The following is a 25,210-nucleotide window of genomic DNA, read 5'->3' as shown; positions in this document are numbered from 1 at the left end:
AACTTAAAACTTATGGAAGAGCAGGGTTTTCATATTAATAGTCAGGAGAGTTAATATTAATGAAGTGTTTTAAAATTATATTGTTAAAAAGTAATTTCCTATCATTTACTTTTCTTGTAATTTGCACCATTTTTTAAGATTCGATACATTCAGTTTTTATTCCACAGACCCAAAAATGTGAATATCCTTGCAAGTGTGGCACATGTCAGCAAGTATAACTTGTGTTTACAGTGGAATGTAATACTTACTACTATGATCTTTTGTCAGGGGATTGTCAAAATAGTTGAATACGTAATAATAAACTGGAGCTGCTAATATTTACAGAATTAATACACTGTCAGAATGAAACATAATTATGCACTTTTGATAAATTTATCAAACAGAAAATACTCAATCTTGACTTGTGTCCAAGAGCTGTCAAAACTGAAATCTAACATATTTACTTAAGCTGGTCTAATGGTCCCTGGTAAGATATTCACCTGTAGAGTAGGAGTTGCAAATCAAAATGTCTTTCAAACTCTGTTTAAACTCTGATACACAGTTTTTAATGGTTGCTGGCAGTTTATTGAAAATGTGTGTTCCTGAATATTGGACCCCTTTTTGAACCAAAGAGAGTGATTTTAGGTCTTAATGTAGATTGTTCTTATTCTTAGTATTGGTACTATGTTTTGAGATATTGGTTGGAAATGGGGACATACTACTTGCAACAAATTTCATTAAGGAATAAATATACTGAGAAACAGTGGTTAGAATCCACAGTTCCTAGAACAGGTATTTACATGATGATCTTAAATTTATACCACAAAGGAGTCTTATTACATGCTTTTGATCGCCAGAAACTTTTGCTCAGTTTGACAAGTTACCCCAGAGTATGATCCCATCCGACATAATAGAATGAAAGTACACAAGTTTTTTTTATTATTATTATTTATATGTCCTACAGCTGACATTCTCACTGCATATACAGATTTGTTTAGGAGCTTCAGTAATTCTGTGGTATGGCCTTCCCAACTGAATTTATTATCAAGAAATAATCCCAGAAATTTAACACTGTCAACCGTTTTGATCTGTATGTCTTCATGTTATACACATGCTTGAAGAAAACGTCTTACAGGTTGTGAACTGCATACAGGGCTCTTTTCAAAGTTTAATGACAGTTAATTAGCTTCAAACCATTTATTACTGTCAGTGGGAATTTGATTAGCATCCATTTTTAAATCTGTACTCGACTTCCTATTTATTTCAATGTTTGTATAGATAAGACTTGAACCATTTTACAGCATTTCCCGTGGCATAATACTCTTTATTTGCGTAAGAGAATGCCATGATTCACCCAGTCAAAGGCTTTTGACAGGTCACAGAAAATGCCAGTAGCCTCTAATTAGTTAGTTACTGAATTAAGTACATTCTCACTGTGCTCGTAAATAGCCTTCCCTTTGTTGGAACCACTAAGAAAGCTAAACTGTGACTTAGACAACATACAGGGTGGTTTGAAAAGGACTTTACAACTTTAAAAATTTATATAAATTAATTCACAATACCTACTTCGATGATTGTACGGTCAATTTGTAGGGAAATACATCAGTTTTGTCTCTCAAATTTCATTATTGCCAAATCACACTGTAAGGAGCGCTATCTGCAGTTGGGTTAAAGATGGTTGTCTCACTGGACCGGAGTGTGCTAGCTGAGAGTTTTGGTTTAAAGAATCGAAGTCGGCAACAACAGTTCAGTGTAATTTCCATACCCAGTATGCTAAAGATCCTCCTAGTAGGCCTACAATTTATGAATGGTATAAATGTTTATACAAAACATTGTGCTCGATAAGACATGGGAAATAATCAGGCCATCCAAGCACATGCATGGCCCCCACGTTCCCCAGGCCTGACACCACTTGATTTTTTAATGAGGATTCTCAAGGATATCACATTTGTACCTCCTGTGCCAGCTCCTCTACCTGAACTTAGTGCAAGAATATATGCCACCACCGAGCAAGGTACACCTGCAATGCTACAGTGAGTTTGGGAAGAGTTGACATCTGACGGTATATGTGCAGGATAACCAACAGAAGCCACATACAATATCTTTAGTTTAAGGTAAGAAAACTTGATGTGCTTCCCTACAAAATAACACTAAACCCTGCTCTGTATCTTCTTTCAATAAATTTGTTTGGATTTTAAAAATTGTAAAGTTCTTTTTGAAACACCCTGAATTATTTGCAGTCAGGTGCTTAAGAAGACACTAGAGCACAGCATTTTCAAATATTTTTGAAAAAATGACAAACGTGAAATTGGTTGGTAGTTTGACAGTCCCTCATTATTCACCTTCTGGTAAAGAGGCTTAACTTCAGCGTATTTTAGCCAATCTGGAAATCTGCTCATCAAGAGATTGATTACCCAAGTAACTAAACTAGTCCCTTGACGTCTTAAAACAGGGGTTCACTGTATGTAATTTTTATTGTTAGCTGTGTGGTTGTCTATCTTTAAGATGCTACATATGCATTTCTTGTGCATGTTACTCCTGTTCATCCTATAAAATCATTTCAGTTCATCCATTGTGGATGATTAGCTGCAACTGTGTCACTGATTTGCAGCATTTCTGAATAACGTGGTGGTGTATTTGAAAGTAATTGGTGTCTTACACACTTAAACAGGTATAAGATTGACCACAACTAACCTGTTGAAAAATTGTATATCACTAATCTTAAACAAGTGCAGAATTGTTCAGGAAATTGTCTTGTAGTGATGATACTGTTGCTGTGCCAGATTATCTTCATAAGCATTGGAAGTTGTTTATATACACAAATTGTAATCAATACATGAAAAGTTTTAAATGTGGTATAATTTGATTTTTCCCGGTATCTAAAAGTCAGAAATATGAGCTTTCTGTTAAGTTCAGTAAGTAACGCATGTCACCAAGAATAAGTATTTGAACAAATTTTTCATTGGGAAGAAATTTGTTAATGTATTGGCAATCCATATATTTCAGGAATTTTCTCTGGTGTAAATTGGAAAACAGCTATGAAAAAAGTGCATTGACATGTGAATACCTTTAAATGGTGTACTCAATTTGATTAGTAAAAGATGGTGTACTCAATTTGATTAGTAAAAGCTTACATATGTGTTGTCAGTATTTAAATTTCATCTTGTAGTGCCACTTTCCTTCATCTCTATTAGCCTATCTTGTTACAGACAAAATCTGAAATCACACTTATTCTCTTTTGGGTGAACTTCTTGAGTGACTGTGTAAACATACTGATTGTATATTTTCTGTGTTTTACATGACTTACACAACTTATAACTGAATAGATAACCTGATACTCTCTCCATTTTCAGCACATGCACCTGAATTAATCTTTTCACTTTGTGATATGTGTGTGAGCTTAGAATTTTTTCTTTACTTGCAGCTGTCACAGTCTTTGCTACCAGCCATTGTTGAACTAGCAGAAGATTCCAAGTGGAGAGTGAGGCTGGCTATTATAGAATATATGCCTTTACTGGCTGGCCAACTAGGAGTGGAATTTTTTGATGAGAAACTGAATGCTTTATGCATGACCTGGCTTGTTGATCATGGTGAGTTTACACACAGTTTTCAGTAATTTCTTTGTTGACATACTTTGTGACGGGCAGTAGGTGCTGCATTTTAGTTGCACCACATTTTAGAATATAGGTAGCTAATATGAATTGAAGACTTCTGGTCTTGTGTGAAGTTCTGTTTTTGTTCTTCAGCTTAGTGGTGCAATGTAATGTTCACCTTCTGCTTTTTGCACACTTTTTTCTATGGTTTATTTTGATTATGCCAGTTTTAATCCTATTGGATAATTTTTTCTTCACGTAGTTTCCTTTCTTTGACATTTGTGCATTTTGGTTACTATACTATTATTGTCAAACTTGTTCACTGTTATCTTTGTTTTTATCAAAGCGAATGATTGTGTCCTTCCTTTTCAGTTCACATAGATAGAAATCTATTAGTGATAAACATCCTTCTTCTTCAGGAACAGAAACTATTTACAACTGATTTTTTTTTTCCACTGCATTTACAAATTAGGTTACAGTGGTGTAGTACCGAAAAATCTAGAATGGAAGTAACTAATCAGCTGCCCTCTGATCTTTGGATTTAACCAGTCTTCTTCACAAGTATAGAGCGAGCTGAACCTGTGTCATATATTAGAACTATTGTGTCTCCCATCAGTGTGTTCTTTTGTGTACATTCTGTACCATTTCAGCTATCGAAGCTTATTTTGAGGACTAACATGAAACTTTTATATTGATTGTCCCTTGAACAAGTGCAAACTCCACAGGCACTCTCCTTCTAATCTTGCCTACAACATTTGTGAGGAAGCATGTAGTAACAAATGAATTAATGACACAGTATGGTTGACTTCGGAATGCAATCTACTTTCTTACAATAAACATGCTGAATTTCGACTCCATGATAGTTCCAACCAGACAGAAAGATTGATATGCTATACTTACTTTTATCCATATTGCTTTTAGAGTTAACTATGAGGTTCATTCAAATGAAACCTGGTCATGCATCTACCTTTGCCTTACACATAAGGTGGCACCATGTAACTGTGGGTATGATGGTGCCATCTATTCATAGAGACTGCGCACCGTTTGATGGTGCTGAGCGCCAGTGTGGTTTCATTCTGAAGAGAAGGTGGTCACACAAGTTATCACCCACTACCGAACATGCAGGCGAGTAGTGATTCGATATTTGGCAGCAGAGAGAGTTGGAGGCCATGAAATATATCGACGAATGAAGGAGAGTACAATCTGAGTCGTTCAAGTGTTGTGGAATGGCGCAAACGATTCGTTGAGGGCCGTGGGTCACTGGAAGGCGATGCTCATCCTGGACAAGCTCATCGTGTCACCACACCAGAAATAGTTGCAGAAGTGAATGCTTTAGTCTTGGACAACCACGGAAGAAAATTATATGAGCCATCAAGTTGAAATGTCGAGGCATGTTGTCGAATGGAGTCAACCCCTGTCTGATAATGCCTGGCCACACACAACTATTGTGGTGAAGACGAGATTGCAGTAGTTTCTGTGGGAAACACTGGAAATTCACTGTACAGTTCCAACCTTTCACTGTGTGACTTTCATGTGTTTGCACCAAAAGAAGGTATTAACAGACACTGATTCGCAACAGACGACAAAGTGTGTGTCTGGGACCTGGCCTGGATCCGACAGCAGCCTGCTAGCTTCTTCAAGGATGGAATCGATCGGCTAGTGTCGCAATAAGATAAGTGTGCCAACAGTTTTGGCAACTATTTTTGAGTGTGTGTGCTGTGTGTAACTACATTTTTGAGTTAATAAAATCATTACCATTACCATTACTTTACACTAGTGAGGGGGTTTCATTTGAATACCCCTTATATATCTTATATTCAACCTACACTATTTACATCTTCCCAGAGAGAATCTTGTCATTTTATTAAACATACATACCTTCACCCTCCCTCCATGCCTGGCCCTGCCCTGCCCTTCTCTGCATTGTTAATTATCTTTGATCTTTGAATGTGCTGAACTATGAAGCATTTTAGTACAGTGGTAAGGTCAGGCTTTGAGTTGTCAGTGATGTTTGCACAAATTTGCAGCAGGTAATGCAGTACCTGGATTACATTGCCACACCATTTCAACTAATCACAAATGTTCGTCATAGCATATACTTCTTTAAACAGTGAGAGAAATTTCACAGGATACTAACTCTTCCAGCTGTGTTCAAGTGCTGGTAATAACCTACTGAATGCTGTGTTGCCAGTTGGCTCACACGGTTTGGATTATTGTATGTTACACAGCTACAGTAAAAAAAAGAATACAGCAGTTCAGCCCGGGCATATATTCCTGTTGCAATCCTTATATTAGAAAATAGAGATGTTTACATGATCATATTTATTTAACTTATCCACCATTATCACTCACATAATGAGCTGTGGTCATTTTAGAAGATGGAACCTCTGACTTTTGTTTTACAATATGTATTTAGACGATGATCAGAAAAATCCAAAGTCTAGAAGTTGCTGAAACATGTGGCAATGGAAGTCTTTGTTGGATTATACACGGTGTTCAGAAATTCCCTTTACAAACTTCTAGGACTTGTAGTGGGGGATTGGGTCCATATTATTTTGGATAGGAACCCACATCCGGAAAAGTCATCCAATGAAACTAGAGATTGCCGAAGTTCCAGGTGCCAGCACCTGTGAATGTGTGTATATACAGCTGATGATACAGACATTGAAGGGTGGTGGAGGTAGGTGTCCCAGGTTCAGAAATGAATTAGTTGAAAGTTGCAAACGAAAATCATTGTTACCTCTGACAGTGGAATATGTCTACCAGTACTGTTGTTCCTAAGAATGTGGGGCATGCAACCTTCAGAGTTGATAGCACGGATGAAGACAAGAAAAAATGTCTGGTAAATGTGGGGTCTAAGATGCATACCTTAAGAGCTGTGAGCACTTGGTAAATAGAGGAAATGTTTCATACTGGCAAAAATGAAAGAGTGCTCAAAGCTCCTCAGATATTCATTTTAGAACCTATGTTTACTCGACATTTTTTCTTGTTTTGGTCCAAAATACCACCTCTTAATGTTGTCTACTCTACAGTTTTAGCAACAATAGTACCAGAACATATATTTCATCATCAGAGAGATGAACGGTTTTCACTTTTAGCTTTCTATCATTTGTTTCCGTTAGGCTATTACCTCAAACTGATATGTTTATCCTTCTCCATTACCCTTGAAAGTTTGTAAAAACGTCATGGAATCACTTGCCTTTGGATAATGGGGTCCCGGGTTCGATTCACGGCCGTATTGGGGATTTTTCTCTGCCCAGGGACTGGGTGTTTGTGTTGTCCGCATCAGCATAATCATTCATGTCCATGGCTAATTTGGATTGTTTAAAAATTGGACTGTGTAAAAATTGGGACTTTGTACGGACACTGACTGTGCAGCCGAGTGCGCCACAAACCAATCGTCAACGAAATCATTTTGTATATACATACATTTAAAGGTGCCAGTAGTGTTACACTTCAGTGCTCTGTAAGGTCATTGGATGATGTTTGTGGTCATGGGTTCCTATTCAAAATATTATGTACTTAACTCCCCTCTACCAGTCCTAGAAGTTCGTAATGGGAATTTGCAAGCACTGTGTATAGAAAAAAAAGTCAGAAAATACTGCAAGATATGTTGAAGATAGGTGAAGTGTTACTGGGTTTAGAGGGAGGCACAAGAATTTAAACTTTGTGATAAATTTTATAAACTGCCAATCAGTGGATAAAATCAGATCATAGATAGTAACAACAAATGTATTAATTATTGATTAATGACTTTTCAATTTTGTCATGAACAACACAGTACTAAAAGTAAACTCGTTGCCATTGGAACAGACAGTTTGCTTTGGCAAAGGGGCAATAAATTTTCAAGCTTGACAGATGTACTTCTCAAAAGTAACAGGAGGATTAGTTTCGTACTTTTAAAAATTGGAAAGAAATTAGTTTGTGTGATTGTGTAAGGCAGTACACATAATATCAGTGAGGTATAATAAGATGTCTTTATCATATGATTCAGGTAAGTCATATTTGTGTTAGGAAAGTAATGATGGAAGCATTTCCCAGAAGATTAGCTAGACAAACATATAAATGAATTGCAATGTGTTAAGGTAGGGAAATAGCAACTGCAAAGGAATTGTGGTTTAGGAAATAAAAATGAGTCAGATGACAAAAAAAGGATTTAAAGTAAAAAGTGTCAAAGTGGGTGTTATGAGCAAAAAGCATGTTGCACAACATGTTCCCATTCGTTACTTCAGAGGAGTAATTCCAGTGGATGAAAGGGGGCTGCTGCTTCTATCTCCATCGACATACAGTGTGTGCTATTGGCATGAGACATCAGCAGTAGAGATTCTAGATACGTTAATTCTTGCCAACAGCTCATTATGTCACGTGAATGTAAATACTGAGTAGTAGTTGCACGTCAGTTGGTCAAAATACAGTAATTTTGGAGATCGGGATGATTCCTGAATGTGTGGTATATTTTCTGTAGAATTTCTTCTAGAATAAAAATTTTAAGTTCATTTAGTATTTCATGTTAACTATGTGGTTTTCTCTTCTTTGCAAGCATTTAGATGTTATTGAGTATTTATTATGAGAATATATACTAGTGAAGTTGTTCTTTGTCTGAGAAATTGATTCTAAAGCAATTTAATCATTCTCTTTTCTTTATTTGTCTGTTTTGTGTCGTTTGTTGCAGTTTATGCTATAAGAGAAGCAGCCACTTTGAATTTAAAGAAACTTGTGGAAAGATTTGGCCCAGAATGGGCACAAAACACAGTCATTCCAAAGGTTGTAGCTATGTCACGAGACCAGAATTATTTACACCGTATGACTTGCTTGTTCTGTGTAAATGTAAGTATTAAATATACGTTATCTGTCTAATGCTCCCAGTTTGCAGTGCTTAAACCATTTTTTTTATTTTTTTTATTTTGGTTATAGGTTTTGGCTGAAGCGTGTGGTGGAGAGATCACAGCAAAATTAATGTTGCCAACTGTATTAGCAATGGCAAATGATAATGTTGCAAATGTAAGATTTAATGTTGCAAAAACTTTGCAGAAGATAAGCCCAGTATTGGATCCAAGGTTTGTACTAATTTTTTCATTGTGCTACAGTTCAGGAAAATGTTTTGTGTGCATATGGCACCAAACATATACTAGGTGTGTATAAATTAAATTATGCCTGTACACCTTGCAAAAATGTAAACAATCAAAAAATTTGTTGACAATTAATCCAATATCGTGGACTTCTTTCCTGGCACCCACTATGGCTAAACTGGGATGAGTGGTGGTTCTCTCAACAGTATTCATTTTATTCACTCTATCAAAAGCAGAATGCCAAGGCTGCTGAAGAATTGAGAGAGTTAAGAACAGTGGGGGGGGGGGGAGGAGGAATTTTATGGTATAGACACAGAGAAACATGAAGTGAAGCCATGGGTAGTGCATAGTGGGGGGGGGAGGGGGGGGGGGGGGTAATGACTGGGGAACTGGGAAGGTGCACATTCTACCGAGCATAGAACAAAATTTGACTGGTGGAAATGGTGGCAGCACAGGCACTAGTTAAGTTGAGACTTAAAATTGACCCTTCAGTACTGATTAAAAAGTGTTGCAGTGCTTGCTGCATGGCATTTAGTCAATATAAATGGCTGTTTGACAGCTCATGCCAAAAGAATCTCTTCTCTTATTGGTGTGTTGCCCTCGCATTGTATCCCTCAATCTTCCTTGCCATGGTATCAGCTAATCCTGATTCTTGACATGTTATATTGTCCATTTGCTTTTACCCCTGTTCAACTAACCACATTTCTCTCCAATCTTCACTTTGTGTGTTACTATAATCTGCACTGTTTTCTCAGTTATCTCCTTGGAAGTCTTATCTTTATATTCCTGGACACAACATGCTGCTATTTCCTTTGAATCTTTACCTCTCACTAGTGCTTGTTGCTCCCTAATAACGTACCTCAACTATCGCCTGACAAGCCTTCATCTCAAGGCAAGTGCTGCGTTCTGAAGAAAGTTAGTTTAAAATATGAGGTAAACTACTAAAAACTAGAAGTTAGGATTGTAGGACGGAATAATGTGCTGTTGTGTCAATTTTAAATCGCAAACCGACGAGTTCCTGTTTTGCCACCACTCCTACTCTTCAGATTTTGTTTGTAGACCTAAGTACATAGCATATTTATGTGCCTACCTACCAATCCTTTGTATGAACAGTGAATGGTCCTAATATTGTGTGTATTCCACCCGGAGCTTTCTGTGAAGGAACACATAGCTGAAAATGACAAACAACACTGAAAAATTACAGTAATTGTTTCTTTATTAAGTTGTCTAAATTTGTATGGTATAAAAACTGTTATATGTTGCTTCAAATTTTTCTGAGAGAACCATTTTAGTAGTAGTAGTAGTAGTAGAGGAGCAGCAGCATTCTCTTACCGGGATAATGAAATAAGGTGAAGCTATGTTCTATTTATTCATATAAGAGTTGCTGTAACACTGTGTCTGCTTGAAATTACATAATATTAAATGTTTTGTTACAGTGTTATTCAGACACAGGTAAAACCGGTACTGGATAAGCTTCATGTCGATAGTGATGTGGATGTAAAATATTTTGCTTCGGAAGCTATTGCAAGTATTGCAGGTAAAATCATTTCCTGTTTGTTTTATAATGATAATGTTCTCAGTAACTGTGAAAATATTACTGTATATAAGTCAGTATTGCACATGTGCTAAGATACCTGGGAACTTCAGTGTGTGAAATAGTTGCCCATAGTATGCAAGTGAACCCTGTTCGTGGAGTTTACTGTAGCTGTTTAGAGTAGATTCTCTTCCATGATGACAGTTACGTAGTCATGACATAATGGTAATGAAAAGAATTTGTCTGTATTTGTTAAATAAGAGCTCATCTACCATTGGTTATCCACACTCAGATATTCCACACTTAGTTATTGTGAAACACCAATAAGGTAGGTTATATGCATAAAAGAAACTGCCATTAAATATTTGCTATTACTTGTAAATGTTTCAATTCCTCTAATGGTGATGAAATTATGTTCCATGTACAATTCTGAGAATGGCTGAGCTTTTGTTAAGACTGATTTCATTTAATATAACATGTTGTTAATTTAATTTAACTTTGCCCACTTATTAATGCAAAGCCTCATTTCTTTAGAATGTGATTTCATCTCCTGGTTTCTCCACACACATGTTTATCTTTTAACCATGAAAAGAGAGAATCTGTTTGATATTACATAACTTGTTCTGAAACATCAATAATTACCTGTGTAGCATTTGAGGTTCCTCCAACTACTTTAGGACTTTCGTTAATGTTGAACATGTACCATGAAATACTGCTGTGAACAGTTAATTTCTTTGTTGTGGAGTCTTGAAATCTGAAGTAGATTTTTCCTTGTTTTTGAAAATAAATTTAAACTGCATCACGAAACACAATAATCACTGATCACTCAGTTGTTTGTAATCAGACAGACTAATATCTCCCTCTGAGAAAATGCTTTGTTACTTTTAGAAGTAAGATGTTGTATCAAACATTCTTTACCTGCTTCTGCTTGTAGGATATTTTTAAAATTACACTTCATGATGTTGCTTGTTTGTCATCTTGTGTTTTACATTTATTATAAATTGTAAATGAAGCAGGCAAAAAGGAATGCAAATGTCTCAAAAATGAGATTGACAGGAGGTGCAAAATGGCCAAGCAGGGATGGCTAGAGGACAAATGTAAAGATTTAAAGGCTTATCTCATCAGGGGTAAGATAGATACTGCCTAAAGGAAAATTAGAGAGACCTTTGGAGAAAAGGGAACCACTTGTATGAATATCAAGAGCTCAGATGGAAACCCAGTTCTAAGCAAAGAAGGGGAAGCAGAAAGGTGGAAGGAGTATATAGAGGGTCTGCACAAGGGTGATGTACTTCAGGGCAATATTATGGAAATGGAAGAGGATGAAGATGAAGATGAAGTGGGAGATATACTGCGTGAAGATCTTGACAAAGCACTGAAAGACCTGAGTCGAAACAAGGCCCCGGGACTAGACAATATTCCATTGGAACTACTGACAGCCTTGAGAGAGCCAGTCCTGAATTAGATTAGGAAATGAGACACTTAAAGTAGTAAAGGAGTTTTGCTATTTGGGGAGCAAAATAACTGATGATGGTCGAAGTAGAGAGGATATAAAATGTAGATTGGCAATGGCAAGGAAAGCGTTTCTGAAGCAGAGAAATTTGTTATCATCAAGTATAGCTTTAAGTGTCAGGAAGGCATTTCTGAAAGTATTTGTATGGAGTGTAGCCGTGTATGGAAGTGAAACATAGATGATAAGTAGTTTGGACAAGAAGAGAATAGAAGCTTTTGAAATGTGGTGCTACAGAAGAATGCTGAAGATTAGATGGTTACATCACGTAACTAATGAGGTATTGAATAGGATTGAGGAGAAGAGAAGTTTGTGGCACAGCTCTACTGGAAGAAGGGATCGGTTGGTAGAACATGTTCCGAGGCATCAAGGGATCGCCAATTTAGTATTCGAGGGCAGTTTGGAAGGTAAAAATCATAGAGGATGGCCAAGAGATGAATACACTAAGCAGATTCAGGAGGATGTAGGTTGCAGTAGTTACTGGGAGATAAAGAACCTTGCACAGGATAGAGTAGCATGGAGAGCTGCATCAAACCTGTCTCAGGACTTAAGACAACATTATAAATTGTGAGTAAAGTGGGAAAAATTTAGTCCTTGACAGCTTTGTTAACAAAGAGAATCATGGAAACGTGATTAGAATAATGCAAAATCCTATTTTTCTGCTAACAAATGTAATATGACGTATATTCATTAATTTTAGTTTCAGTGCTTCGTGTTTCTTTTCCAGGGTGAACATGACTGATACGTTAACCAGATGCTAAGTGGTTGTAAGATGAATGTGAGTAGCTTGTAACATTTTATCCAAAATTATTGTTCTAAAATTTAAAAGTGTATTTTGAACCATTGCTGTCTTTATTCAATGATAATTGTGGGTTGCAAAAGTTGAAAAGTATGTGACAATTTTTAGGTAAATTTAAACTTTGTTATTTGACCTTTATCTTTACCGTTACTTGAGACTTTTATTTTAGCTTGTGAAGTTGTTAAAAGTGTTTCCTGAGTGTCTTCAGGTGCATTTTCTCTAGTGCTTTGGCATATATTAACAATGCGTAGATGAGGTCATCCTGTACACATACTGCTTGTCACATGCTTCATTTGTAATATCAGTTTTTCACTCCAGCTGGTTGATGCTGAAAGAACTGACTGAGCTTAGGAAAACCATCTTGTAATATTGGATCACTACGAAGTTAGAGCACGCTTCTTTTCTCCACCACCACCACCACCACATTGAAATCTGCTTCCACTGTTGCTGTGTTACAGCCAGAGTTTGCAGTACAGTTTAATGCTGGCTGTTGAGTCGCAGCATTTGAGGCAGCAGTAAACAAATGCATATCTTGTATAATGTTTGATTTTATTGCTTCCTTTCTTCAGAAGAATGAAATTTATATTTGTAAAACAGCAAATCTTTATTTTGTTCTCACAGAGGGAATTATAACTAGGTCCAGAGGTGCAAGTGACATGTACAGTTAATAAGAGAAAGCAACCTTTACATTCCTTAGAACAGTGTGCGTTTCTGGATGTGGAGATATTTAACCAATCATAAAAACAATCTTTCTGTATCTGCTCCACTTTTGGCACAAAAACTAATAACTGTCCTCCAAAAACTCCGGCGATCATCCAGATATTACTATTGAAGAGCAAATGCAAAGTAGTGTTTCGAAACACTTAGAACACCTGTTTTAACACTTTTCAGTTGTTTGATACTGGCAGCTTACCATTTCCATCAATACTATCACAAGTGTTGTTGGTGCCTGCATCATGGTTTTTTCTCCTTAAAAATAATCTGCAGCTCATTGTCTATTAATTATCATAACTGTTTCTAGATTGTCCAGTCCCATGTTTGATTTATGGCCAGGATGGAGATTTTCTTCACTTGGGGGGGGGGGGGGGGTTGTTTGCATTGTCCCTAATCATATAATCTGATCTTCATCACAGATAGACTGGTCACCAAAGTGAGGTCAGATAGAGAGAAAGACTTGAATCAGGCAGCCGAATAAACACAGATGAAATCTCCTGGCCAATAAAGCCATAGTCATTTCATTTTTCTTTAAGAATATTGCATATCTGATGCAACTACATAGTGAAAAACATCCATTTCATTGGAACTGAAAATGTTTCTAGGCCCATGTTACTGTACTGGGTGTAACAAAGTGCTGTTCTTGCTATATTCCGCAGCCTTATTTTGTACACTTAAAACTATGAAGTTTTGAACAGATCCAGCCAGGCATTAGATAACCCCAGTCTTTGGTGTTCCCTCCCAGTATATTTGTGCATCTAGGAAAGTTTTCACTTGTCTCGCGAGAGTTTTTAAAAGGAAGGTTTGAAATGTTTGGTTTTCAGGGCAAAGAACATACAGATTTGGAAAATCCAAGATGGAAGAATGACAATATTATGAAAAAAATAGTGCTACCCACCATATAGTGGAGGTGCTGAATTGCAGATTGGCACAACAAAAAGACTGCCAAACAAGTAAGCGTTCAGCCAAAAGGCCACCTCCTGAATTAAACAACATACTCACACACAGTCACACTAACACAACTCATACACACATGACCACTGTCTCTGGCTGCCAAAGACATATTGTGATCAACAGCACGAGATGGGAGACTGAGTGGTTGGGGTGAGGAGGAAGCTGGGGAGGGAGGGGGAGGGATAGCAGGGTAGATGTGGCAGACAGTAAAGTGCTGCTTGTGGGAGCACACAGGGAGAAGGTGGGAAGAGGGTAGGGCAAGTAGTTGCTTTCACAGGTAGCTCTGACTTTTATGGGATATATGATGGTGGTAACCAGACTGGAGTAGGTGGTACTGGGAAGGTACGTGGGACGGGTCTCACATCTAGGAGGATATAAGCCATGAGGCAAGAGGCTGGGAGAAGGGGTTGATTAGGGATGGATGAGGATATTATGAACGTCAAGTGAGCAGTGAAATACCCCTGACACAACAAGAGATAGTCAAAATCCTGAGGAGAATATGATTCAGTTGCCCCAGTTCTAGATGGTACTGAGTCGCGAGAGAATGCTGTTATGTGGCTGGATGGTGGGAGTTCAGGAGGTGAAGGGTGACTGGTGAGATACAGCACAGGAGATCTGTTTGTATATAAGGTTGGGAGGGTAATTACGGTCTGTGAAGGATTCAGTGAGACATTTGGTGGCTCATTGGGCTTAAGAGGACCAGTTGAAGCAAATGGGGGAGATGATGATTGAGGTTCTGTAGAGGAACCTGGGCAGATCGTCCTCATCCTCAACCCATGTAACAAAGACGTCATCAATGAATCTGAACCAGGTAAGGGGTTTGGTATTCTGGCTGGATGGAAAGGATTCCTCTAGGTGGTCCATGAATAGGTTGACATAGAAAGGTGCCATGAGGATGTCCATTGCCTTTCCTGGTATTTCTTTATAGCTGATACCTTCAAAGGAGAAGTAATTTTGAGTGAGGATATAGTTGGTAATGTTGACCAAGAAGGAGGTTGTCGGATAGAAATGTGTCAGGCATATGGAAAGGTAATGTTGAATAGGTGCAAAACCATGGGCATTAAGGATGTTAGTGTAAAGGGAGGTAGCATCAGTAGTGACAAGCAGGGCATCATGTGGTTAAGGAACTGGAACTGTAGTGTGTCCATGGAGGAAATGGTTGGTATCTTTTATATAGGAGAGAAGTTCTGGGTAATAGGCTTAAGGTGTTGGTCTCTGAAAGCAGTGATTCTCTGTGTGGGAGCAGTAACCAACCACAATGATGGATCCTGGGTGGTTCAGAAGTATTTAGAAGTTTGGAGTGTGGGGACCAGTAGGGGTGAGTTGACAGTCTGGAGAGAGGTTCTAGGATGGGCAAAAGGATTGAGGAGACACTAAAGATACTACTGGAGTTCAGGAATAAGATCATTGTTGGAGTGTTTGTAGGTTGTACATGTCAGTAGGCGAAGTCCTTTTGCCATGTAATCCTTGTGATTCAAGGCAACAGTTGTGGAGTCATTTCGAGCAGGTAGGATTATAGGGCCGGAATTTGTTTTTGCGTAGTCTGTTGCAGTTCGTTCTGCAGATGATAAAGTTAGTTTGCACATTGAAGGATTTGGAGAATTATGGTGGGGCAGGGTTAGAGGTTAAGAAATTCTGGAATGTAAGATGTGGTGATTTGGGAGCAGTGGTGGTGGAATCATGCTTGGATCAAGGTGTGAACTGATTCTGGCATGGTTGGTGGCAAAAAAACGTTTTGACTGTAGCAACAGGGAGAAGGGGAGGAGGTCTTTATCAAGTCCAGCATGACTGAAATTGGAAGTGGGGCAAGAAGTAAGGCCATTGGAAAGAAGTGATACTTCTGTGGGACTAGGGCTTTTGGAGGAAACGTTCGTGACTGTGTTTCAAGTCTGCTTAGGTTCTGGTTTTGTATGATGGAGGGAGAATGTCTTTGAGGGGTAAATTTAATGGGAAAGTATATTTTGTCATCTATGAGGGGCTGTGGGGGAGGTTTAGAGACTGCTGTAGAGCTGACAGCTAGTGTTAGTCCAAAGTGGGAGAGTAGGAAGTGAACAGATTGGAGAGTTCTTTGAGATGCTGTAGTGAAAGCCCCTGCAGTTCCTGGAGGTAAGAGTTTCAAGGTGTGAGGTAGGATCCAGGAATTAGGGATTGCATAGCAGGAGAATTTTATAGATGGAGAGGAGGTATTGCAAAGTGGTTCAGGCCTCATTTACATGATTTTGCAGGACAGTTTTGGTGAGGGTTAAGGAGTGGTGGAATCTGGACAGATTGAGGCTATTGTGGAAGAGAGGGTAGCAGCCAAAGATGGATAATTTGATGGTGAGTCCATTTGGGGATTCCATGAGCCGAGCAATAACAAGGGAACAATATGTGGTACTGGGTTATGGTTAGGGAGAAGGAAACTTTTGTGTATTACGTCAGATGGAAAGAGCAAGAATCCAAAAATATATGGGGAAAAAATCACATAAAGGACAGATCAGATAAAATCTGGGGAAACAAGATGAAACCTGAGGGAGTAGGCTGATAGTGAGAGGCAAAAACAAAGTGGTATCAGTGTGAAAATACAGTGAGATGTGAAGGCTATAATGTGGGTTGCAGCTTTGTGGGCAAGTATGTATGAGGAAGGGAACAGCAGATGTGACTAGATTCGGTGAAGTTAGTATGTGCATGAACTGGAATAATAGATGAAAAATCTTGCGTGGGGAGAGGTTCATAGGATGAGGTATAAAGTCGTGGGGCACCGGAAGGTACGGAAAATAACATACAAAAATACACGAGAATGACATAGGAATTGTGATCAGTTTGAAGATTTAAGATTAATTACATTGGTGGGAGTAGTGTGTGACATTGCATGCTGCCCCAACAATTAGCAAGGTCATCTAGCCATGTGTTGTGTGTGGCCGAGACAGTTGATACAGTGCAGCTGTTGGGCTGTGTGTGTCTGGTTTCGTTTGGAAGGCAACAGTAAGATGCAGGGTAAAGGAAAAGGATGGACACTGAGTGTAGTAAAGCATTAGAAAATAGTAACAAATGAGAAGAGTGCTGGATTATGGGATGGAAGAAAAACTATTAAGCAAAATAAAACAGTGGAAAATACAGGATGGAAAATAACATTATTATGAAGTGGGTAGATTGTTACTCCCCCCATGAACCATGGACCTTGCCGTTGGTGGGGAGGCTTGCGTGACTCAGCGATACAGATGGACAGATGGCTGTACCGTAGGTGCAACCACAACAGAGGGGTATCTGTTGAGAGGCCAGACAAATGTGTGGTTCCTGAAGATGGGCAGCAGCCTTTTCAGTAGTTGCAGGGGCAACAGTCTGGATGATTGACTGATCTGGCCTTCTAACAATAACCAAAACGGCCTTGCTGTGCTGTGCTGTGCTGGTACTGCAAACGGCTGAAAGCAAGGGGAAATTATGGCCGTAATTTTTCCCGAGGGCATGCAGCATTACTGCACGATTAAATGATGATGGCGTCCTCTTGGGTAAAATATTCCTGAGGTAAAATAGTCCCCCATTCGGATCTCTGGGCGGGGACTACTCAAGAGGACGTTGTTATCAGGAGAAAGAAAACTGGCGTTCTACGGATCGGAGCGTGGAATGTCAGTTCCCTTAATCGGGCAGGTAGGTTAGAAAATTTAAAGAGGGAAATGGGTAGGTTAAAGTTCGATATAGTGGGAATTAGTGAAGTTCGGTGGCAGGAGGAACAAGACTTTTGGTCAGGTGAATACAAAATCAAATAGGGTAATGCAGGAGTAGGTTTAATAATGAATAAAAAATAGGAGTGCGCATAAGCTACTACAAACAGCATAGTGAACGCATTATTGTGGCCAAGATAGACACAAAGCCCATACTTACTACAGTAGTACAAGTTTATATGCCAACTCTCTCTGCAGATGATGAAGAAATTGATGAAATGTATGATGAGATAAAAGAAATTATTCAGGTAATGAAGGGAGATGAAAATTTAATAGTCATGGTTGACTGGAATTCGAGAGTAGGGAAAGGGAGAGAAGGAAACATAGTAGGTGAATGTGGATTGGGGGGAAGAAATGAAAGAGGAAGCAGTCTGGTAGAATTTTGCACAGAGCATAACTTAATCACAGCTAACACTTGGTTCAAGAATCATAAAAGAAGGTTGTATACATGGAAGAATGCTGGAGATACTAAAAGGTATCAGATAGATTATAAAATGGTAAGACAGAGATTTAGGAATAAGGTTTTAAATTGTAAGACATTTCCAGGGGCAGATGTGGACTCTGACCACAATCTATTGGTTATTAGCTGTAGATTAAAACTGAAGAAACTACAAAAAGGTGCTAATTTAAGGAGATGGGACCTGGATAAATTGACTAAACCAGAGGTTGTACAGAGTTTCAGGGAGAGCATAAGGGAACAATTGACAGGAATGGGGGAAAGAATTACAGTAGAAGAAGAATGGGTAGCTTTGAGGAATGAAATATTGAAGGCAGCAGAGGATCAAGTAGGTAAAAAGACGAGGGCTAGTAGAAATCCTTGGGTAACAGAAGACATAGTGAATTTAATTGATGAAAGGAGAAAATATAAAAATGCAGTAAATGAAGCAGGCAAAAAGGAATACAAACATCTCAAAAACAAGATCGACAGGAAGTGAAAAATGGCTAAGCAGGGATGGCTAGAGGACAAAGGATGTAGAGGCTTATCTCACTAGGGGTAAGATAGATACTGCCTACAGGAAAATTAAAGAGACCTTTGGAGATAAGAGAACCACTTGTATGAACATCAAGAGCTCAGATGGATACCCAGTTCTAAGCAAAGAAGGGAAGGCAGAAAGATTGAAGGAGTATATAGAGGGTTTATACAAGGGCGATGTACTTGAGGAGAATATTATGGAAATGGGAGAGGATGTAGATGAAGACGAAATGGGAGATAAGATACGGCGTGAAGAGTTTGACAGAGCACTGGAAGACTTAAGTAGAAACAAGGCCCCCTGAGTAGCCAACATTCCACTTGAACTACTGACGGCCTTGGGAGAGCCAGTCCTGACAAAACTCTACCATCTGGTGAGCAAGATGTACGAGACAGGCGAAATACCCTCAGACTTCAAGAAGAATATAATTATTCCAATCCCAAAGAAAGCAGGTGTTGACAAATGTGAAAATTACCGAACTATCAGTTTAATAAGCCACAGCTGCAAAATACTAACGTGAATTCTTTACAGACGAACGGAAAAACAGGTAGAAGCTGACCTTGGCGAAGATCAGTTTGGATTCCGCAGAAATGTTGGAACACATAAGGCAATACTAACCTTAAGACTTATCTTAGAAGAAAGTTTACGAAAAGGCAAACCTATGTTTCTAGCATTTGTAGACTTAGAGAAAGCTTTTGACAATGTTAACTGGAATACTCTCTTTCAATTTCTGAAGGTGGCAGGGGTAAAATACAGGGAACGAAAGGCTATTTACAATTTGTACAGAAACCAGATGGCAGTCATAAGAGTCGAGGGGCATGAAAGGGAAGCAGTGGTTGGGAAGGGAGTGAGACAGGGTTGTAGCCTCTCCCCGATGTTATTCAATCTGTATATTGAGCAAGCAGTAAAGGGAACAAAAGAACAATTTGGAGTAGGTATTAAAATTCATGGAGAAGAAATAAAAATGTTGAGGTTCCCCGATGACATTGTAATTCTGTCAGAGACGGCAAAGGACTTGGAAGAGCAGTTGAACGGAAAGGACAGTGTCTTGAAAGGAGAATATAAGATGAACATCAACAAAAGCAAAATGAGGATAATCGAATGTAGTCAAATTAAGTCGGGTGATTCTGAGGGAATTAGATTAGGAAATGAGACACTTGAAGTTGTAAAGGAGTTTTGCTATTTGGGGAGCAAAATAACTGATGATGGTTGAAGTAGAGAGGATATAAAATGTAGACTGGCAATGGCAAGGAAAGCGTTTCTTAAGAAGAGAAATTTGTTAACATCGAATATAGATTTAAGTGTCAGGAAGTTATTTCTGAAAGTATTTGTATGGAGTATAGCCATGTATGGAAGTGAAACGGGGACGTTAAGTACTTTGGACAAGAAGAGAGTAGAAGTTTTCGAAAAGTGGTGCTACAGAAGAATGCTGAAGATTAGATGGGTAGATCACATAACTAATGAGGAGGTATTGAATAGAATTGGGGAGAAGAGAAGTTTGTGGCACAACCTAGAAGGGACTGGTTGGTAGGACATGTTTTGAGGCATCGAGGGATCAAAAATTTAGCATTGTAGGGCAGCGTGGAGGGTAAAAGTCGTAGAGGGAGACCAAGAGATGAATACACTAAGCAGATTCAGAAGGATGTTGGTTGCAGTAAGTACTGGGAGATGAAGCAGCTTGCACAGTATAGAGTAGCATGGAGAGCTGCATCAAACCAGTCTCAGGACTGAAGACCACAACAAGATTGTTACTAACCATATAGTGAAGATGTTGAGTCAGAGATAGGCACAACAAAAAGACTGCCAAACAATTAAGCCTCCAGCCAAAAGTCCTTCTGAATTAGACCACACACACACACACACACACACACACACACACACACACACACACACACACACAAATGGCCACCAGTAAACTGTGGTCAAGAAACTGCTGGACCATCCAGCTGCTGAGCACACTGCCCATCACATCTTTCTTCACTTCAGTGATTGCATCACAGCATGTGCCATCTAGTTCATTCCTAACAGCAGCAGCTTTCCTGAATTGTGCAGTTGCAAATCCTCCCTGCACTATATCCAAAGTTTCTGTATCCCTCCTGGCCTCAACCTTTCTTAGTTCCTGTCCTTCGCTCACCCATCCCCTTCCCTGTTACCACTCCAGTGCTACACAGCATTCTGTTCCACGAGTGTTCACACCAACCACAATATTTTTACTTTTCTCCTTTTCCACAGCACCTACCCCCACACTTCGTCATATCTCCCGACGACAAAGTCCGACCTCAGCAGCTAGAGACAGTGTCTTGTGTACATGAGATGTGTGTGTGTGTGTGTGTGTGTGTGTGTGTGTGTGTGTGTGTAATCTATCCTTTTCATAATGTTGTCATTATTTCATCCTGGATTTTTTCCAGTGCTTGATTTGCCCAACTTTTCTTCCATCCTTTAATTCTGTATTGTTTTCCTTTGTTACTATTTTCTAATGCATTACTATACTCAGCGTCCATCCTTCACTTTCCCATCTTTTCCTATGTTTTACTTCTCGCCTTCCAAACCACACCACATGCTTAGATTTCGAGCCACATTGCAGCAACTGTCTCATCTGCACACAACACACGGGTACATAACTGCTTTGCTGTTGGTGTAGCATCGTATCTCCCACATTTCTTCCTCCAATATCTTAAAGTTGATCACACATTCTTTGTCACTCTCATGTATTTTCATTTGTTATTTTCCATACCTCCCTGTGCCACATAAGCTTGTACCTCGTTCTACCAACCACTCCCCACTCTCTCTCTCCTCTCTTATTCTAGTTTGCAGGTACTAACCTCACCTAATCTTGTCATACCTGCTGTCCCCCTTACTAATATACACCAACCCACTGACCTGCAACATAAATAATAATCTTTTTATTAATTTTATCTGTGATCTCATTGCATTTTCACGTTGATTTGTTCATTTTGCCTCTCACTATCAGCCTGCTCCCTCAGGATATCCTCTTGTTTCCCCATACTACATCCATTCCATCCTTTTTGTGATTTTTCCCACATCTTTTTGCAAATATTTTTGTACATATTTCTGAGTTATTAATGTATTCTTATCCTTCAGAATGGATTCTTGCAGCTTCCATCTGAGCTAATACACAAAAGTTAGCCCATAGAATCCCCCCAAATGCTCTTGCCATCAAATTACCGCTCTTCAACTGCCTACCCTTCCTTCCACAATGACCTCCATCTATTCAGATTCCACCAGTCCTTAACCCTCACCAACATAGTCCTGCAAAATCAGGCCTGAACTACTTTGCAATACCTCCCCTCTGGCCCTAAAATTCTCCTGCTGTGCCATCCTAAGTTCCTGGATCTCATCTCACACATTGAAACTCTTCTCTCCAGGAACTACAGGCACTTTTAGTATGTCATCTCAAAGAACACTCCAGTCAGTTCACCATCTACTCTCCCACCTTGGACTACCACTATTTGTCACCTCTACAGTAGCCTCTAAATATCCCCCACAGTCCCTGCCTCACAGACCTACTACATTTCCCCCACCCTCAGAGACACATTTCCTTCGCCATTCAAAATCCAGAACCTAAGCAGACCTGAAACACAGTCATGAACCTTTCTTCTGAAGCCCTAGTCCCACAGAAGTATAACTCCTTTCCAACAGCCTTACTTTTTGTCCCACTTCCAATTTGTCATATTGGACTTGTTAAAGACCTTCTCTCCTTCTCCCTGTCCCCTACAATGAAAATACTTTTCCTTCACCAACCCTGCCAGTCAGACTCAACCAAAGACAAGTGTAGAAGCTTGCTTGACTTAAGTTTACTCCTCCATCCTACCATGATCCAGCCCCACTGCTCCCAAATCACCACATCTTACACTCCAGAATTTCTTAACTTCGAATCTTGCTGCAACATAATTTCCCAAATCCTTCAACATGCAAACTAACCTTATCATCTGCATGAAGAACTGCAAGCCACCATCTAAAAATAGATTCCGGCCCTATAATCCTACCTGCTGGAAATGACTCCATCACAAGGATTATGTGATAAAAGGTGTCATGCTGACAAATTTGTCCTACAAACCATGCCACAATGACCCTGCCCCAGGAATATACATCTTTCCAGATTCTTTCTGCTCACCTCTACTGCTCCCTGCTCTCCAACCTTCTAAATGCTCCCCAGCCATCCAGGATGGACCATTTAGTTGGGTACTGTTCACTCACTGAGAGAATCCCTGCTCTCCTTGACCATCACTCTCAACCTATTATCCAGAACCTACCTTCCCATATAAAAAATACCAACCATTTCCTCCACAGACTCTCCTTAACCACATGGTGCCCTGCTTGCCACTATTGATGTCACCTCTTCTTACCCTTACATCCCTAATGTCCACGGCCTTGCCTCGGTACAAACTGCTTCCTGTTCACCATGACCAAATATGAGGGTGAGGACACAGTATCCACATTCTTTCAGAACGTAAACATCTTCTCCTCCATTCGCTTCATCTGGTCCTCCCCAACCCAACAAGCCACATTCTTAGATGTTGACTTCCCATCTCAAAGATGGTTATGTCATTAATGTTTGCTACTGCCATAATTTATGATTAATTTATCTCATGCACAAAGTGTGCTGAAAAAAGTTTATTTTTGCAAAAAAGTGTTTCATTACATTATGAGAAGTTAAAAGACATTCTTTGAATCGGAGCGTATGGTCGGTCTTGTACAGCCTCAGCATCAGAAGTCCACAATATTTCTACCTGTATCGGCTGGGTTCCATTCGAACCAAAATTTCTGTAGTATCTCATCATCCCCGGAAAGCAGTTGCAGACTGGTCTGGTCAGTGTTGCATATCGTATAGAGGTGTGGTACTTCTCTGAAGATAGTTGCGAAACACCTACAGGAACCTTGAATTGTCATGCCAGAATGGCTCTAGCGATGGAGTTACGTTATGCGTAGCTGACACGTAATAGATTAAATCATAATTTCAATTCAACAGTAGATGAACTGTGCAATAAATAAACAATATTTGAAAATAATCTTTTTATAATGATTTGATTCTTCAGTCTCTCCCGGCGTATTTGTTGCTCGAACAGTCCAAGGTATACTGCCAGTTCATAGTGTCCAATGGGCACAATATTTTGGCGATCACACATGTCGCCATCATCAGGTGTTGCTACGACAGATTCGGACGCCTACGTCTTTGCGACCGCCGGCGCGCGGGCATGGACCGCGAAGAGAGCGGCCCGAGGAGGGAGGGGATTTAAATCGGCCTCCCAACCTCTGGAGCTCAGTTCATCAGCGCACCTGACAATTGCGTCATGTCTGATCGCCAAAATATTGTGCCCGTTGAACACTATGAACCGGCAGTATCCCCGTGGACTGTTCGAGCAATCTTTTTATAGTTCACAATTTAAGGTTTCATAATTTAATATGTGAAACATAATTTAAATTTAGCATATAACAAATTTAGAAAATATATGTAATTATTCAGTTCTCAGTTTTAATATTTTGGGGAACCTGTTTTATATAGCAATTGTGGAATGTTGATAATAAATAATGTAGAATTATCTGAAGACATGGTGTGCTTAAAACCAGTTTCATTTAATTTTTAATGCATGCAATTTTGTAATTTTTAATTTTATATTTTGCAGGCTCATGTTCAGTCAGATGTAAGTCCACCAATGGATGATAAAATGTACCATAAACATGTAGGATCTAACCAGTGAAGAATACATGTAATTACATAAAATTCGTATGGTCTTCATTTTGCATCTCATTATCATTTATTTTTTACAGTAAAGTTTATTTTATATATATATATTACTCATTCATTTCTCTGCTCATTCTCTGTTTCATTTCTTAAATAAAAGTCTGGATCTTTTTATGTGGCATATTGTAAATGTACTGTAATTGAGTTGTAAAGGCCCTTAAATTGTGACAGCCACATTGCTCTTTAAATAAAATATTGATAATAGTTACAGTTTCTTCATTTTAAGTTCCATCGGTATTGTATTACTAGATTTCTCCACATTATGCTGATAAAAAGAAAAGATACCTGGATACCCAAAAATATTATGTAATTACCTAATACATCTACTTCATTTTGGTTTGATGACTGATGGACCAATTGATCTTTTATCCTCTTTCACAAAAGTGCTGCCCAACAGGAAACAAGTAACAAAAGCAAATTTGAGTCGACACACACATTGTAGCACATGTAATGCGGTCAGGGGGGACGTACCGAACGGTATGGGAAGGAAAGAGTCTTTCCTTCTCATCCCGTATAGTAAGTCTCCCCTGACCTGAAGCTCTGGGTGACATTTCCCAAAATGTACCCATTTTCCAAGGTCTCTCCAGTTCTTTTCCTTCACCCTTCTTCCTATCCCTTAAACGGT

At 39.1% G+C, this 25,210-nt stretch overlaps 1 protein-coding gene across 1 annotated transcript in view; it reads left to right on the top strand.

Moving 5' to 3' along the window:
* LOC126279040 (serine/threonine-protein phosphatase 2A 65 kDa regulatory subunit A alpha isoform-like) overlaps positions 1-24,789 on the top strand; it is a 91,875-nt gene extending 67,086 nt beyond the window's left edge. Inside the window, exons 8-13 of the mRNA XM_049979444.1 lie at positions 3,404-3,569; positions 8,245-8,399; positions 8,487-8,629; positions 10,078-10,178; positions 12,410-12,460; positions 24,467-24,789. Coding sequence (XP_049835401.1) covers positions 3,404-3,569; positions 8,245-8,399; positions 8,487-8,629; positions 10,078-10,178; positions 12,410-12,414 — 570 coding nt within the window. The 3' untranslated portion in view covers positions 12,415-12,460; positions 24,467-24,789. The remainder of the gene's footprint in view (positions 1-3,403; positions 3,570-8,244; positions 8,400-8,486; positions 8,630-10,077; positions 10,179-12,409; positions 12,461-24,466) is intronic.
* The last annotated feature ends 421 nt before the right edge of the window (positions 24,790-25,210 follow it).

This window comes from Schistocerca gregaria, chromosome 6, assembly GCF_023897955.1.
Source record: "Schistocerca gregaria isolate iqSchGreg1 chromosome 6, iqSchGreg1.2, whole genome shotgun sequence".
NCBI classification, from domain to species: Eukaryota; Metazoa; Arthropoda; class Insecta; order Orthoptera; family Acrididae; genus Schistocerca; species Schistocerca gregaria.
The sequence above is the reverse complement of the archived record's forward strand: the minus strand, read 5'-3'. Positions and strand labels throughout refer to the sequence as shown.